Below are 17776 nucleotides of genomic sequence, written 5' to 3'. Positions count from 1 at the left end.
GAGGATTGTTGACTGTGTCTGCAGTGCCCCAAAGTTTGCTGGGTGTGCTGATTTGGGCTGAGGTAGAATTAATTTTCTTCTCAGTGGCTAGTATGGAGTTGTGTTTTGGATTTATGCTGAGCACAGGTTTGATAATGTAAAGATGATTTTGTTACTGAGCAGGGCTTGCACAGAGCCAAGGCCTTTTCTTCTTTTCATGTTGCCACACTGGCAAGGAAGTTGGGGGCTGCTGGTAGGAGACATGGCCAGGACAGATGACCCCAACTAACCAGAGGGATATTCCAGACCATGGAACATCATTCTCAGGGTAGAAAATGGGAGGGATAAAGGAGAAAGAGCAGAGAGATTTAGAGTGGTGGTGTTGGTCTTCCCAAGACACTGTTACCTGTGATGGGACCCTGCTCTTCTGGAGATGGCTGAACACCTGCCTGCCCATGGAAGAAGTGAATTAATTAAGAAATAATTCATTTCTTTCTCTGCTTTTTTGCATGACTTTTGCTTTCCTATTAAATTTTCTTTATCTCTAGGAAGCCCATCTGCCTGCAAAAATTCTTCTTTGTCTCCTGGACAGTCTTTAGCCACATCTGCTCTAGATGTAGATGAGTTGAAATAATGAGCTTAGGAAAGGTCTCAAACACATTTACAGAAACTCTGAGTCCTATACTTCTTGCATTTCTCTGCACAGGTTTCCCAAGAAAAAAAAATCCACTGTATATATTCTTTTTTAAAGACCCTCATAGTTTTACAGAGCAATATTAAAGTGATTAGCAGTAATGAAAGCTCAAAAGGGTAATTTAGTATTCATGTTCATTTACTCTCAGCTACTCCTCTCCCTTCTAACAAAAGTGCCAATTAGTTCAAATTATGATGTAAATCTTTGTCAACAAAGGATTAATTTAAGAGATGCAACTCATTTATTAAAGATCATCTGAGTACAGATCACAGGAAAACCTCTTTGAATTACCATTGATCACTTCCTCATTCTCATCATTTACCCAAATGAGAGAGACTTCATATCACACAATTGCTTTCTTCCAATTAGCTTGTTCTTATTACAGCTCTTTTTCTGCCTCCATTCCTTTGCAAATACACCTACAGCTGCAAAGAAACCTTCAGAAAATAACTGTCTTTAATCCTCCTGAGCTCTGTTCTCACAATAAAGTAAAATGTCTGTGCTAACAATACAAACAGGTTGAGAAGACAAAAAGAAAAATTAGTCCTGAATTAGGTTTATACTCATTTATGTTGACTGTAACAGTCACTTTCTGAGAGTTTCTTAAATCTTCTTCAGATGACTTTAAGCAATTTATTTCATTTTGGAATTCAAAAGGTACTTTCTTTACAGCAATGTAAACTCATGCTGCGATCAAATAGTCTATCTGGTGTCTCTTGTACCTCTGACATCTTCCTCCCAGGTGAAAGGTGGGCTTCATTTACCTGGCTGGCTCTTTCTGCTGCAGTATCTAGTGATTCTCTCAGTTGTCTTGACTGAGCAGTGTTCAAAAAGATCTTAGTAAAAATTATTTGTCAGTAAAAGAAGAGGTGCTGAACATAATCAAATTTCCAACCTTATTACTCATTAAGATATAGACAAATTAAGGGGTAAGCCCAGTATATAAATATGGCTAAGCCCATATTTATATGCATAAAGCCCATAAATTCCTTTATTGAGGTACTGCAATCTAAATTTGAGTTTTGTTATGCTTAGAAATTACACTCAAAATTTCTGATTTTAGTCAAGGTCTCTTGACTGGGTTGTGCTGACCTGCCAGATCAGACTGGGTTTCTAACCTGCTGCCCACATGCATGCCTGTTTTACTGATAAGCCTTTCTTGTAGGTATAGTGCTAAAACTGGTGCTCCAGACCATAACCTTTCATCTGTCCAAAAACTCCACGTGGCACATGTGGTGCAAACTATCCCACTCAAACTCCTTTCAGCTCATATCATACTTTCCCCTCCTTGCCACTTACACATAAAATCAGTTAGGATCCCTTATGGATTCAGTAGATAGCCATGAGTTTCTTCTTTTTGTGGAATAAATATGCTGCCCTCCACCTTTATCGATGTTTCACAGTCTCTACCATATTTGCCCTCAAAATTAAATCTTGTGACAGAAATATTGTGTTGTATTATCCTTATTTTTACAGCTGGCTTAAAGGGCAGCCCCTGTCAGACAAGAAGCCAGTGGTAAAGTGCAGAGCTGACTCAGAATGTCTTGGCAGAGTGATTTTTTTTCATGAACCTTGCAAATGCAGAGACGCTGCTGTGGCGGTGAGGCCATCGGGATGCAACCTCTGCTGGCTGAGGCCAGATTTTTTCTAGTCACATAAAGATAAAGGGTTTGCTCTCCTTTAGCTTTTCCTTTGAGCTCTGCACTTCCATGTTCTTCAGTGGGGTTTCAGTGGTTACCAGTGCAGTGTTTCTCCCTGTGTTTCCTGCAGGAAGCTGATCCGTGGAACCGTGCTGCTCAGCCTGGCGCCGTGCAGCACACTGCCCACAGCAGTGATCACCCCGGGCATCTGCAGCACTGAGGCACCAAACTCAGCCACCCTGCAGGTGAGAAAGCCAGAAAACAAAGCAAAGGCTCATTTTCTAACAAAGTACAAGGAAAATGGGTGTTCCCACAGCTCATCGATGTGGGAATCCAGGGCTTCCCTCTGGCTGTCCTGGCTGCTCTGCGACCCTGGCAGGTCTGGAACCCCCCTGAACAGAGCCCCCAGAGACACTGTCTCTGATCTCTGTCCATGGAAAAGAGTTTTCAATCTTACAGGAGGAACTACAAGCTCTGAGTGTTTGATATAAGTAATTATTAAGTGTGGCACGGGTGCAAAAGTAAAATTTTAGGATTCTAGATTAGGGGTCCAAAGGGGACAAGATGGAGGAAATTGGGTGTGTCTTGTCCTTTTTCTCCTTCTTCATGCCCTCCATGTTTCACTGTAGTGTTGGCATTTTTCTGTTGGTTCAGGCTGGGGACACACTGTTCAGTGTAGGTGACAGATATTGGCACATTATTGTAAATCCAGCCCAGGGAGTTTCTGGTATTTAATGTTTGTAACATCCCACTGAGGGCAGAGCCCCACATGCTGCCCTGCAGGACAGAGCTGCGGCAGGGCAGCAGAACATGTTAGAGATAAACAGAATAAACAACCTTGGAACCAGCACAGACCAATTATGGCTTCTTCTTTGGCAACGGGGCAGAAAGACAGACTTTTTAAAATCTCAGAATCATCAATACCACAGATTTTGACACATCGAGACCACCCAAACTCAACATCCTATTTCCATTACAGTCACTCAAAGAAATACATCAGGTCTGCATGGTAGTTTTGTCACCTTTCCAGGCTGAGTTAGCAACTGGGTATTTCGAGGACAAAGCCAATTGTTTTCGATATTTAAAAATCCTAATATCCCTTAGCAAATGAAACATAAAAGCAAATAATACAGATAAATGAGCCTGGCCTAAAAATAACCTTGTTTTAACAGACAAGCAAATGGGGATTCTCCAGGCTGAGGAGTTCAGTCAAAGACCATGCCTTAAAATAACTCCCCCTATTAATAATTCAGGGAAGTTGAGACAGTAAATGGCTATTAATTTCTATCTACTGGAAGGACTGAAGCAGGATTTCTCATTCTGCACCCCCCCCATTTTCAGTTATTCCCAGATACATAGCAGTATCACAATGTGTGAACATGATGGAAATATTGTAAATATATATTTTCATAGAAAATCTAGGCTTGGGTTGGAAGAGACCTTAAAGATCATCCAGTTTTGCAAGGTGACTGAGTGTTTTATAGGGAATAAATCTGTTAACTTTTAGAAGAGTGATGCATATCAAATGCTTAAAAGAAAAAATAGATACAGATAAGACAGTTTGGTGTGCATTAATAGACCAAAGCTGGGTGCAAATTGTGCTGAATTTTGAAGAACAATCTGAGTTTTCATATAAATCTACTCAGATTATCAAATACCTCGAGCTTTGTAGTTTTGGTTGAATGTTTGCTTTCTCTGTATCTTAAAAAACATTATCATTAATTTATGACAGGTGTGTGTAAGAATAGAAAATTGGTAGATGCTGCACAATATATTTACAAATTCAACATCCAGACAAGAAATAAGGAATCTGATTTCCATCTTTTGCAGTGACAAACTACGCATCTGAGATAGCCTTACTTTTGAAAAAATAGAACAAATCTATATTAATGAAAGTTTTAAATTTGAGAACCATCTCATTAAAAAAAAGAAAAGAAAGGAGGCAAAAATTAAGAACTGGCTTCAGTTTTGAGCTTATGCATCTCTAATAAAGTTGTAATATGTTGGCTGAAATTTTCCCAGGAAACTTAGGTTCCACTGATTTCTGTGGATGGAATTTATCACCAACAATTTAAATAACGTAGTACATACAGTAAGCATCCTCAAATAATTATTCCCCCTTCGTTTTGTCATACTTTTTATACTCCCTGTACTATCCAAGATAGCATTTATTGACGCTTGTATTAGAGATCACACATTGCTAAAACACATCTGTCTTTTTTATTTATCTTTCTTTCCTTGTATTTTAAAAAAAAGATTGACTTCCCAGAAACTGATTTGGAGTTCATTAAACCTGAACCTGAAGAAAGAAGAGGTGATTTTGTAGAGCCAACCCAAGAGTGCCTGAAGCACATTGCAAGACTTTCACAGAAACACTCCCTCTTGCTGTAAGTTGTCCCCACCTAACCCTGCTGGTTCTTGCTGTGTTGTGCCTACCCTATCGATCACAATTAAAAGTATCCAATTTGTTAAAAACAAAATTTTCCTCTGAAGGAGCCTAGCTTGGCTGATTTGAGAAGTAACACCTCTAAATGAAAGAATAGATCACAGCAAGGCCTGATAAGGCCCTGGAGGTGGCAGTGTATTTTACCACTTTAGAAAAGGCTTGGTTTTCCCTTTCTATGGCTAGATCTTTTCATGTCTTTGAGGCAAGAAACTAATTTTTCATTCAAAACATAAGATTTTCAGGTAATGCAGTACATCTGTATCAGTTTTATCAAGAACACCTTTAGGTTCTATAGAAATTGGCCTCTTAGTTATTAAACACTCAAACTTCAGATGGAGCTGTGAAACGGCTTTTGAAAAATCTCTTTCAGGTGATAAGCAAGGAAAGAAATATGAAAAGTTCAGTTTTCATTGAAGGTGGAAAAAACAAAGTGGAACAAAGCACACTCTGAACTGAGGTATATTAGTATGCTCTGCTACATGAATGTTGTACTACCAATTAGGATTATGTACCTCATAAAGTAATTTTGGGTGTAATCAGAGTGGAGTTTGGAACACAGGTGCTTACAGAGAGCCATTATACTAATGACAGTTAATTGTGTGAATTAATCCTCCATCAAAGGTCAAAAGGCGCATTAGTTTTGCAATAACTAAATAACTTAATTCAGCACTCTCAGTGGGATATGATGTATCTGTTAAGAAGATTTTTCTGTGCTGATTTCTGTGTTGGTGGTTTGAGGGGTTTTTCTTAAATTAATTCATTTACAAAAAAGAGGGAGAGGCAAATTTTCTGTTGTATGTATAACTCAACTTTTACAAAATGCAAAATGTAAAATGCAAAAAGGCAAAATGTAAAATTATTTTTATTGACCACAGGATCTGTGATTTGAGGTTTTTTTTTTTTTTTTATTCTGTTTTAAAATGTGAAAGGGATGTCAGTATTTTATTATGAAGAGCCACTGTGACAGTGAAATTTCCACCTACAAAATATGCTTCAGAATGATTTAGGGAACTTCAAGCCCAATGCCTGTGACCTTTGTTACCAGAGCAAAAATGTGGTTTCATTAAGAAGGAATAAGATCATTAAGAAATTAGCAAAGTACAAAGTAATTTGTCAAAGAAGACAGCTCATGCCATTTGTCTGCTGCTTAAATGCTTGATGTCCATTTTATTGAGAATGCTGCATGTTTTTTGTCTTCAAGACTCAGGAAGGACACAGTAGATAAGAAAAGTGTGCAGAGAGGGGCAACAAATATCATGAAAGGGCTTAAGCAGCTCTTTGATCAAGAGAAGCTAAAAAGGCTGAGGCTATAGTTTGGAGAGAAGACTAAAGGATGTCTATGTATGTACAATTAATTTTTTAAAAACCATGACGATGATAGACAAAATAAATGCCTCCTCAAATCCTATAATATTTTAACTTAGGGGCATTCAATGAAACAAGTAGCAAATAATTTCTCAACAAATGCTTCTTTAGACAGTCAGTGGTGATCTTTTAAAATCTGCTGTCACAAAGCTGTGAAGGCAGATGACATCACCTCATTCAGGAAGGCTGAACAAAAATTCATGGATAAGTTTCACAAAGGACCAGCAAAGGGGGGATCCTATAACATCCATAATACAACAATCTTGTGTTCTGTGGGAATATTAAGGGAAAACACCACTGAAAGTCACCAGTTTGGAGTTGAGGCTGTGCTAAGTTCAGTTACAGGTCCTTGGAGGAAAGGCAGGGGTAGTCCTGTGTTTTCCCATAGTTTGTTGTTTTCTGTTCTCCTATCTTACAGGCAAAGCTGGTCTAGTAAACTAACCATCAAGGGGAAGGGTAACATATCTGGGGTTTGAATGAAGCAATTCCATTTTTTTGTATTTTGTTAATCCAGCCTGTCAATTTTGTTGTATCTGTATCAGAGGAATTATTTTAGCCTTTCTCATTCATGAGATAATTTCTCTTTAAAAATTATAGCATGTTTGTATTCCAACACATTATTGCCGTGATATCTGAAGATTTCTTCTTTTCTTTTTTTTTCCATATGTCAAGAGAGGAATCTAGGCAGCTTTTTAGTGGCAGTATCATTCCATGATGATGCTCCAAATAAGTGCGTGTCTGTATCAGAAGACACAAGAAACCTCAGTCTGTCAGGATCCTTCTGTTCATTGTACTGCAAGCAGAGGGAATAAGTGAATGGACAGAAAATTCTTAAACCAATGGTAGAAAAGGAAGAAACAGTGGTTAAAACCAGACAGCTGCATGCTTGTTGAATCCTGCAGTGTTATAAGTCTAACACTGCCACAAAACTGACAGCACAGACAGCCTGATTCTGTTCCTCCTCTCTGCAGGGTCAGGATCCAAGTCTGCTGCTGGAACAGATGAAAATACTATATATATTTTTATATACAGTATCCAAAAATTGATTGCCCCTGTAGCTGTGCTTATTCTGTATCCAGTAGCTGGACCCAGACCTCCCTGCTCTCCCCAGCTGCTGACACCCTCAGCATAAAAGAAACCACATAAAACACATTAAAACCCTCAAGGTTCACAGCTACACTGAGCTGGTTGTTGGCACTTGGGCCCCTTCCTGGTACATGGATGTGTATCTGCTCCTGACATGGGGTCTTCCCAGCAGCTCAGACTCTTGTCTTTCTGGTAGGTGGCTCAGACCACTGGTCCCTGTGGCCAGCATCTCCTGGATGTTGATTAAGGAAGGAGTTGTTGAGTGGGACTGAAGGAAGGGAAGGGAAGGGACCCACGTGGCTCTTGTGCTCCTCACAGTCCCTGACTCGGATCTTTGGCATCATCACCAAGCCAGACCAGAGAGAGCCAAGAGGAGACCTCACTGGTTACTGCCAGCTGCTTTGGCTGACTTCTGTAAACATTTCAGATGTGAGCTTCTGATTCCTTTTAGGATTAATGTGTTTGAAATACAAGCCCCAGAAAACTCTGCATCTGAGATTAAGTTGCTCTTTGAACCCGATGCAGCCTGCTTGCAGTGTGTCCCCATGAAAGAATGGGAGACTGCTTTGAAGCCAGAATCATGCCAGTGTGGTTTGTGCCATCTTTATTTCCTTCATTCATAATTTTCCTTCTACCTTGCATTTCCCTCTCTTCCAGCTTCCCCTGTCCTTTTTGCCACTTGCCTGGAAAGGATCTATCTTGCCTACCAGTGGTCACAGGAATCCTGTTGTAATGAGGTGTGATTAGATCTGCTTCCAGCTGGGTGAATAGTGGAAAAGATCTTATCTAGTCTGTTACTGAAAGATAAACTTTAAAGTGAAAATCAGTGCTGGGGGAAGACATTTTAATTTTCTATCTTTGCTGCTCTCTCCTCTTTTTCCCATTTGTCTTGTTCTCCTATAGTATTGAACATGAACAACAGAAGCAGATCAGAAGCATTTAAATTAATTTTTTGCTCTTTCCCCCCTCCCACCCAAAAAGTAACAACACCAGCTAACCAGGCCTTCTGAGAAGCTGTTTTCTTCATTTAGCTAAAGGGGTAATCAAATCCTGAAAAGAAAACTGCTGAATTATTTCGGTTATAAGGTATTGTAGTTTTATTTGTGTTAAACAGAAGGCTATATGTTTTAATATATATCTCATATTGAGGGAAATTTAGATATACCACCACCTAAAAAGCTACAAACTTAACTTGTATCAAAAAAAGAGGTTTAAATAGCATCTTAACCCTATTGAGACAAAGAAATGCCCTTATTTGCTTAACAATCTTCAGATCCTATATGTATGCAAAATATTTTTTCTATCTTAAATGTTTATATAAACTTTGTTACAATAAGAAACTTAAAATCAAAACTTAAGACGCTCTTTCCCCACCCAGCCTTTCATTTCATCTCTGATTTTAAAGCATGGAAAGAGAAAATGGCATTGCCTCTGAGTAAAGTCAGAAGGAGAAATCTGTTATTTAGCAAACCTGATACGAGGATTGATTTCTTATCACCCTTTGCAAGCTCAGTAGAAGCTTTAGCTGCTTTAATCTGAACAACAGACTGTCTAGTTTGGAGGATGCTGCTTGAAAGCTGAAATATCTGCTTAAAGTTACCATTGGAAAGAGTTCCTCTAGCTGAACTGTCCTGCAGAATGTCATCCAAATGCACAAGATAACCAGACAGGCAATGAAGTTTTAGGCCTGCTTTTATCTCTTTTTCTGTGTGTGACTTTTTCACATGATCACAAAGGCATCTATTTATTGTCACAGAAGACATGCTACAAGTTCTGGAGTTGTTTCTTGAAGTCATGACCACAGTGACACTTTTCCTGAACTGATCACTGAAAATCAGGATTGGTCGCATAGTTAAGTTCATCTTCTGCATACATTTATGACCTTCTTCTCCTAAAGGGAAGAAATTAACACTCACTCAGGGAAAAAAAAAACATGTCCATCTTTGTGCTGCTGCTCTCTGTTCCTAAACACTTGGCAATTCAAAATTGCAAGGGAAAAAAGTTTTCTAGTGCCTACAGAGCCAAAGAAACTCATTTCTATGAGCTGTGAATGACACAATCTTGACAGTTAGAGTGGGGCTAGGATTTTTTTTTTTTTTTTTTTTTTTTGGCTAAGAATGTCCCAAAACATTGCAAATAGAAGGAAGACAACCTTGGAAAGAATGTAAACACTTGGATTTTGAGCCCTGTTTACACATCTGGATAATTAAATGTTTATCTGGAAGCAAACTATTTACTTGCTGCCTTCCACTAGATTCCTCACATCTCATTCTGAAATATTTAGAGTTTTTTTAAAGTCACAATTGTTTTATGCTATTAATTAGCTGCACCGCCAACCTGGTCAAATATGACCAAGAAAACCAATATTCTTCTTGATTTGAGTAATAATTTGTATGAACTGAGGATCAGTTTGCTCTTTCTCTATTTCTCTCAAACTCTCACAAAGGGTTTGCTTTTGAAGGCTCTGATAATCAAATTAAGGCCATTGTCTGAGCTTGTCTCTCCAGGGAAATTTATTTTCCTGTTTTCTGATGTGTCAGAACCTGAGATTTAATATGCATGAGGCAAAGACATCTGAATTATTGACAATTCAGATTATATAAGTCAGAAATTGTTGTGCTGTGGTGAAATATGGTGTGATGACTGACCATTTTATCAATATGACATTTAGATATGTAGTATCTCTGTGAGGAGTCTGGTGTATTGCATCCTTTTTATTTTTCTTTCTTTTTTTTTTTTTTTTTTTTTTTTGTGAGTACAGTAAAGCATGGCAAGCTAGACTTTTCAAACAAATACAGGAGTTCCAGGGAGCTTTCCTTTCCTTTTCCAAACTCCCATAAGCAATAGGGATAACCATACTCTGCATGTGTGTACCTGTGCTCGTGTTTTTCTGTATGTGCATAGATGTACCTAAACATTATTTTAAAAACAAATATGCTAAAAATAGACACGCCTACACTAAAGAGTCAAAACAAGGGCAGGAATGAAAGATAGAACTTGCATTGTTATGTGGCTAGTTATGAAAGTTAGAGATATTTGTAGCAGATAGATGTAACAATAATTTACCCAGTGACAACTGCACCTTCTTTGTCAAAAAAAAAAAAAAACAACAACCTACCAGTAAGAACAAACAAGCAACACCAACAATAGAGACAGCAGAGAAGAAAATTGAGAGTGCTTGGAATGTGAAATAATCATATATATATGTGTGTGTGTGTCTTTTGACACTTCATTTTTATATGACCTAAGGCTGACAGATCCAGAATATAAGTATCACTTTTCTTATAAAATCTGGTCTGCAGAAAATGATATCCTACCCAAAGGAAAACATGTACTTAGCTGAAAAGCAGTGTACTGTGTGACTTGGCCCCTCGGTACAATAAAGTTTGTTGCTACACAAAGCTTCAGGTGGTTTTAATTTCAAACTGAAATTTTCATCTTCATTTCCAGACTCTCAGAGCAACAGAGAAGAATCTTGTGGTTTTATCGCTACTCCTGCAATAACCAGAACTGCTCCCTTCCTCTGGTGCTGGGCAGTGCACCCAGCTGGGACAGAACCACTGTGTCAGAAATGTATGCCCTGCTGAGGGGATGGAGGTTTTCTGACCCTCTGGAGGCACTTGGGCTGCTGACTTTCAGGTAAGGGAAAATTACCCAGGTAGGAAAGTAATGCTTAGCAGAAGGATCAGGTGCTGGTTCATTCAGTGCTGCTCTTTGCTCAGCACACTGTCCAGGCTCGATGCACTGGCTGTGCTTCCTTTTCTCTGTGGGCCAAAGTGAAAATGGAGGTGCAGCTCTTGCCATGACCTTGAGTGTGCCAGCCATGTCTGCTTGGCTGAGAAGATTATCATTGTCACTGCTTTTAATGAAGGGATGGGACCATCTTTGGGCTAAGAAGGATTCATTGCTCAGATAAACATCCGTCTCAGGGAGGGGCTGTGAGATTTTGGAGGAGCAAGCAGTTGGTTATAGCTCAAAGTAGTCACAAGTTCTTTGCTACAAGGCAATATAGAACTTCCTAGTCCAGTAGACGCTTGCCACAAGGTGCATTTTGCTTTTCTAACCTACCACCTTTACTTAATTTTGCTGCACTGTGGATATTTTTGTTCAATAGGCTTATCTCTCCCATACATACATATGCTTCTATTATAACTTCTAAACACTTAGCTTAATTAGACCCCTACATTATAAACCCTTCACCATTTATCAATACAGTTTCTCACTTAAGGCATATTCTTACTTACAACTATAGAAACATAAGTTTATGATTTTTCTACTTGATGTCGGTATATTGTATTTTTACATCAATCCAAGCTTCTTCTAAGGCTGCAGATCAAACCCTCCAGTGTCTGTGGAAGTTTCTGTTCTTCCAGTTCCCACAGGAAGGAATGCTTAGCAGAAGGATCAGGTGCTGGTTCATTCAGTGCTGCTCTTGCTCAGCACTCTGTCCAGGTTTGATGCACTGGCTGTGCTTTCTTTTCTCTCTGGGCCAAAGTGAAAACAGAGGTGCAGCTCTTACCATGACCTTGAGTGTGCCAGCCATGTCTGCTTGGCTGAGAAGGTTTTCTATTTCTCAGGATAATAAAAAGATAATAAAAAGAGTATTTCATTCTCTAAAACAGATTCAGGCAGTTTCTGGTAACAGGTGATCAGTCAAATACTTAGCACTTGCACAGCACTCCATAACTTCAAATTACTGAACAGGCATGAGGTGAATAATGGGAGATAAGGAGGATTGAAATATATCTCTGGATTATACAATAATCTATGTAAATACCCACAGTCCCACGTGTGACCTATCTTTCTGAAGCAGATTGGATGGAACTTTGAAGTCAGTTGAATAAATTCTGTTGTGGTGCCTTGTGTTCCACCCCCACCTCTCACCCTGGGAGCTGATTGTTTGTCAGGGCTCTTGCTTGATGCTGGAGATAGCCCTACCCAGGATGTACCAGAGATGTCAGGGGACAGGATCTGTGTCAGCAGCTACATTCCCTCCAAAAACTTGGGAGGTATTTTGCATTAAGTGACCTGTAAAAACATTACACATGCCGATGAAATGCTTGAGTAAATTTGTTTTATCAAGTCATTGCTTGTCTTGGGTAAGCACAAGCTGCATCAGTTTTGAAATCTCAGTTCCATGCTCTACCTTTGGGAAAAAAAATAAACCTCCTCAAAAGCTTTACTAGGCAAATACACTGTGACTTGGTACACTTACTGCCAGATTATTAAAAATAGACCTTTGACAATCTAAAATGGATTATTTTCTCTGGATGCAATTTCCTAATACTTGTATCCCAGTTTCTATCTGAACTATTAGCAGTTTCACATGTTTGCATACATGTCTTTTTTTGTGTAGTGGGAATGGTGGAAGCAAAGATCCTGACAGATCAGGTCCTGAAGCATAATATTATTTTTCATTATTAAAGTATTAGGATCCAATTCTAATTTATAAAAGATTCATGTAGAAAGGTGTGTGTTGTCTTGCAAACTTCAGAGTAGAAAGAGAATTTGATAGGGTTTGTCAGGGCATGCCAGGCTTTTAGATCAGACTTTTGCCCCATTTTGTTTTTGTGTCTGGGTGGCATTTCTACAAATCAAGATCTTGATTGTTCTTTGAAGATGCAGCTCTACATGAGGGTGTGGTGCAGAATATCAGCCTTTTCAGGTGCAGAGAGTATTTGATATTACTTAGTCAGTTCCCCAGTTTCTCAATGTGCATCAGGTGCAGTGTACCCATTGTTCATTCTGGCTATATGAAGATTGCTGGCATGAAAAAGAGGGGGAAATGTCATTACTTCGTCCCTCTTGTGCCACCTTGGGTAGTGGTTGGCTCCTGCAGTTGTGCCAAAGAACAAGGACTTCTCTCCTGATCAGGATCTTAGATGGCTAGTCCCTTTAGTTTCTCACAGAAGATAATATCAATACAGTTGTTTGTTTTGTTGTTTTGTTTGTTTCTTTGTTTTGCTTCATGGTGACACTGCAGAAAGAAGTTCTGCATCACAAAACAGATTTTAGAAAAAAAAAATCTATCTTCCTCATATCCACAATATCTTGTTGGTGCATGAATACCTGGAAAGCTAGTCTTCAGAAACACAGAAATTATATTTCCTTAAAGATGCCTCAATTCAAAAATGTCTTGGATACATGCAAATTGAGAGAGTGGGTTGAAGGAGAGGAGCACTTTCCATATAAATTGATTTCTGAGGTTTATTCTCTTAGTTCTCTATTTCTCAGTTTTCTATAATTTTGAAAAAAGTACAGTAGTACTGGCTAGGGCCCAACCTTACTTCCCCCTTACCCTCACTGACTTTGGATCACAGGCTCTTTAACTGAACTGGTTTTGAACATTCATTCAACTCAATCCTGTTTTATGTTTGGCATTGACAACTCATCAACTCAGTTCCTCACTTCTATCATCCACGAAACAGCTCTCTGATTTCTTGTGATTGCTAAGACACGGCTGAAAGATCCAAGTTCATATAAAACATGAGCAGAATATAAAATAAATTCTCTCCATATATTCATGTCTATTTTAAGGACTTGTGTTGCCATCACTATCAAACTATGGGTAAGGAAAATGAATTAGTGATGATCTTTGTCTACAAATATTTCTGACAGGAGAAATGAACTAAATCAGCCCAAAAGTCAGTGTAGTGCATCCTCTCTCCAGTGGTGACCAAAAACAGCTAGCTACCCAGGGAACACAGTGAAAATGGGCCAAACATAGTGACACTGCTGCTCTCCCAGCTTTCAGTGTTCTGCAGCTTGGAGACTTCCTCAGACAGATTTTTTTGTTGTTGTTACAAGAGCCCTCTTGCATTTTTCTTCCATGATTTTTTTCCAAAGTAAAATTGATTCTGCATAAATAGTCAGCTTACAATCCTAAAACAAGAAGATCTGAAGCTTAGCTATATGATGTATTATTTCTGTGCACCACAATTTATCAATACCAAGAGTTTCCAGTCACTCCAGAATCTGGATGCTTTCTTTGGTGGAATTTCAGTTTGCAGTGTCTTTAAGAGAACCTGAATCTGTGCTGCAGGCATGTGCTCACTCTTTAAAAAGGGTTCTCAAAATCACTGTCACTTCTGCAAGTCTTGGCTTGGGAACTCTAAATTATCCTTCTTCTCAGAGCAAGAAAAAAAAGCAGTATCTGTCCTGCTGATTTAACTCAAACACCCATTGGTGAGGACAGAAAAATGAAAACCATTGGAGATGCTTGCTGGCATAGAAGGCAGCATCAGAGAGCTTAGGGAGGGGTATCACAGCCCAGCAGATCAAGCCCCCTTATCAGGAATTTGCAACTTTTTGAAATTTTGTTTTGTTCACCTCACAGTTAAATGTACCCCTTAATAGATGTTTCTTGTTCTTTGAGTGTATCTCTCTTGCTTATGCTCTTCCATTTTGCAGGCAACCCTCAAGGCAGGCAAATGATAAGATGCTCATTTATGCAGTGGAAAGGAAGAACTTTCATAAATAGAAAACACAATCACGGTACATTTCACAGATAAATTCAGTTGCAACCTTGAATCCAGCACTCGGAGCAAGTGCATTGTTTCTTAGAGCCCTAGAAGCCAATGCTTTAAAAAAAAGGAATTAAAAAAAACATTTATGTTTCTTTAATCAATAAAGATGCGATGGAGAGGATGGGAGGGGGAAGTGGAGAATGCAGATTTTACACTCTTACCTCTAATTTCAGGGAAGGATGGTTATAAGCTGTTGCCTGAAATATAAAATTATCCCTAAGGCAGAAGTTATAGAGATGGTCCCTCCTACTCAGAGCATCTTCTTGGTGCCATGTGCATTTTGCTGTTGATTTCACTTATTAAGTTTGGTAAAAAGCCAAGCTTTACTGAGTTAGATCTTTCTACAGCTGCATCCAGGGAAATAACACCAGTGCACTCCTTTACTTGGAGAATTTCCTTGATGACAGAAAGAAACCAAGGCAGGGTTAGCAGTGCCATCATTTATGGTGTGTTGCTAGCAGGCCAATGTTTTGTCTATATTTAGAATAACCACAGTTGGGAATTTTTAGTCAGGTTATCTTGCTATTCAAATTACTGCAAAGGAAAGTCCAAGCATATTCATTAATCAAACCAGCAAATGTCTTTTCAGCTTCTTTTTTTTTGGTTGTTGTTGTTCTGGACCATTTAGAGTACAGTTGCAGCCCTGTGAAGTGTCATGGCTGGGAATGAGAAAATTGAACTATAATCTATTATCAGCAAACAGCATGGAATCTTAAGTCTTTTTCCCAGCCTAGGGCATAGCTGCAGCCATTTTGTTTGTAGAGAGAACTTTTTGAAGTAGCTTGTGGCTGTTAAGATGGAACCTCCCTGTTGGATTTAAAAAATTTCCTAGAAACTTCCTGCAGAGTTCTAATTCTGTCAGAGCAACTGCACAGGAAAAGACATTCCTTTACAATGCCATGCCAAATCAGTGTCAGACACAGTTTTGGTTATAGTATCCCTCAGCCTGTGACTGTCACAGTATTATTCTTGATTCTCACTTTACATAGCACAGTGGTTATTGCATTCGGAGGTTCAGATATCTAACCAATAATTAAAATAAAATATGATACCTTGAAGACAAGTTTTGTTCTTCAGCCTTTGAAAGCCAAACAGATTTAGAGTTTTTGAATCAGACTGTCATTGTTTCAACAAAAGGAGAATTTAAAATGTTCCCTTGGAGCTCACAATGGACTATTTATAAATACAGCAGAGTATTTATAAACCAGATAGCAGTAGAGCATACCTTGCCTGTTTGCATCTTGTTACTTGGTTGTAGTTATGCAGCAACATGGAGAGCAAACACAGGCTTGGGGAAAGAAATAAGATAAGAACAAAGCAACACTCCACAATTAATTTCGTACTTTGATGTACAGAACACGTTACTGATAAAGCTTTAAAACTGCTTAGGCTTAATATACATGAAATTTAGTGATAACTTAGATGGTGATGTATGCATTGCTAGGAACAGACAAGTCTTCTTTTTAAGTATTGGCATGTGATGAATTCTTAATTTTTTTTTAACTGTTTTTAACCATTTTTAGCTTTCTTGGCAATAAATATGAAGGTACTGCAGCAAAATGCTGTAGTAGGACAAATAGACAACTATGTAGAATATTGAATGCTTTCTGTGCATAAATGTGCACTCTAGTCAGGAAGCTTAATCTACATCATCATATTTTCCATGGTTTAATCTTCAGTTTTAATGTAACAGAGAAGTTTGTCTCTGGGGTGGGAAGAACCTTCTAGATCATACAGGTTTCAAATGGAAACTTCTTTTTCTAAATTTCTTCCTACTCTTGTCCTAGGATGTGGTTCACCATATGGTCTCCATGACATCTTCAACTTATTCTTAGTTGTTTCAGTCAGAATGTCTTGTAGAAAATCTCTGTGAGCATCACTCAAATATATTTTCTGTGAGTAAATTCAACAGATCTATCTGCCAATCAATCAGCCAATACAAAAGGAGTGAATATGACCATGACCTTTGCAATGAGTAGGGTTGGGAATGGTTCATGTGACCTCTCACAATGAAGAGTGAATTTTCTCTTTAGAAAAAAAAAATATGAAAATGCAGTGTCCTTTTTATTGATGGTATTTGTTATCTTTATGTACTTTCCTTTAGTCATTACAACTTTCTAACCTTCATACGCTCACAAGTGTTTTCTTTAGAAGTCCTCAAATAAATGAAAAAAATCACAAACAGAAAGTCCTTACTTGTAAGTTAAAACTACGCACCTTAATCATTTTTCTAGTAGTTTCTTTCCTCTTCCTGTCTCATTGTTTTTAAAAAACTTCAACTGCCTCACAAAACTTCCCTATTATTTTATACATTTTTTCCACACGTTCTCTCCTGGCCCAGTTGCATCCATCAATGATATGAGATCCTTTACTACTCAAAGGGTTTTTTGTTTTCTGTTGGTATCCTCATTCCAACAGGTTTGCTGGGTCAGCTTCCTTTGTTTCTGCCAGATTTAATAACATGCATTTCATGGATTGAAAATTTTCTTTTTTGAAAATGCAACAGAACTTAAAATGGGAAGGGAAATGCAGAAATAAGTGGCATGATATAAGCCTCTGCCTTAAAAGAAGACCTGTGAGAAAGGTTACATTGTTGTCTTCAGATAGCTTTATGTGCCAGAAGATGTAGAGAACTGAGCAGTTTTACTCACCTGACAAATGTATTCCAGCACAGGGCTGTTTGAGGCAGCACAACAAAACTAGAATAGTAAAACTGTTAAAAATGAAATGCGTATCTATTTCTCATTTACAGTCAGCTCACCACTGGCAGATGCTAAAATCTCAAGAGAATTTCACAGATCCACAGGACTCCTCAGCAGTACTTTGTTTTCTGTTTGAATTTGATTTAGCTGAAAGCTACTGCTAGACAAATAGCCCGACTGGCTCTCTGTATGAAAAAAAAAATCAAAGACTGAAAGTTTTCCTTATTTTGAAACCAAATTGTAATCTATGCTCATCCAGATCAGAATTCAGCTTTCACAAAAGCATCTTGAAGTCTCAAGGGAGATCTAATAATCTTCTAAGAAGTTAAAAAACAGGT

General features: G+C 38.5%; 1 protein-coding gene across 1 annotated transcript in view; it reads left to right on the top strand.

Annotated features, from left to right (window-relative positions):
• The window catches only part of PIK3C2G (phosphatidylinositol-4-phosphate 3-kinase catalytic subunit type 2 gamma), a 196655-nt gene that overhangs the window by 62601 nt on the left and 116278 nt on the right, over positions 1–17776 (top strand). The window contains exons 14-16 of the mRNA XM_021535187.3: positions 2444–2558; positions 4570–4700; positions 10661–10849. Of these exons, the coding sequence (XP_021390862.3) occupies positions 2444–2558; positions 4570–4700; positions 10661–10849 (435 nt within the window). The remainder of the gene's footprint in view (positions 1–2443; positions 2559–4569; positions 4701–10660; positions 10850–17776) is intronic.

The sequence above is a fragment of the Lonchura striata genome, chromosome 5 (genome assembly GCF_046129695.1).
Source record: "Lonchura striata isolate bLonStr1 chromosome 5, bLonStr1.mat, whole genome shotgun sequence".
Classification (NCBI taxonomy): Eukaryota; Metazoa; Chordata; class Aves; order Passeriformes; family Estrildidae; genus Lonchura; species Lonchura striata.
Note: the sequence above shows the minus strand (reverse complement) of the source record. Positions and strands in the feature narration are given on the sequence as shown.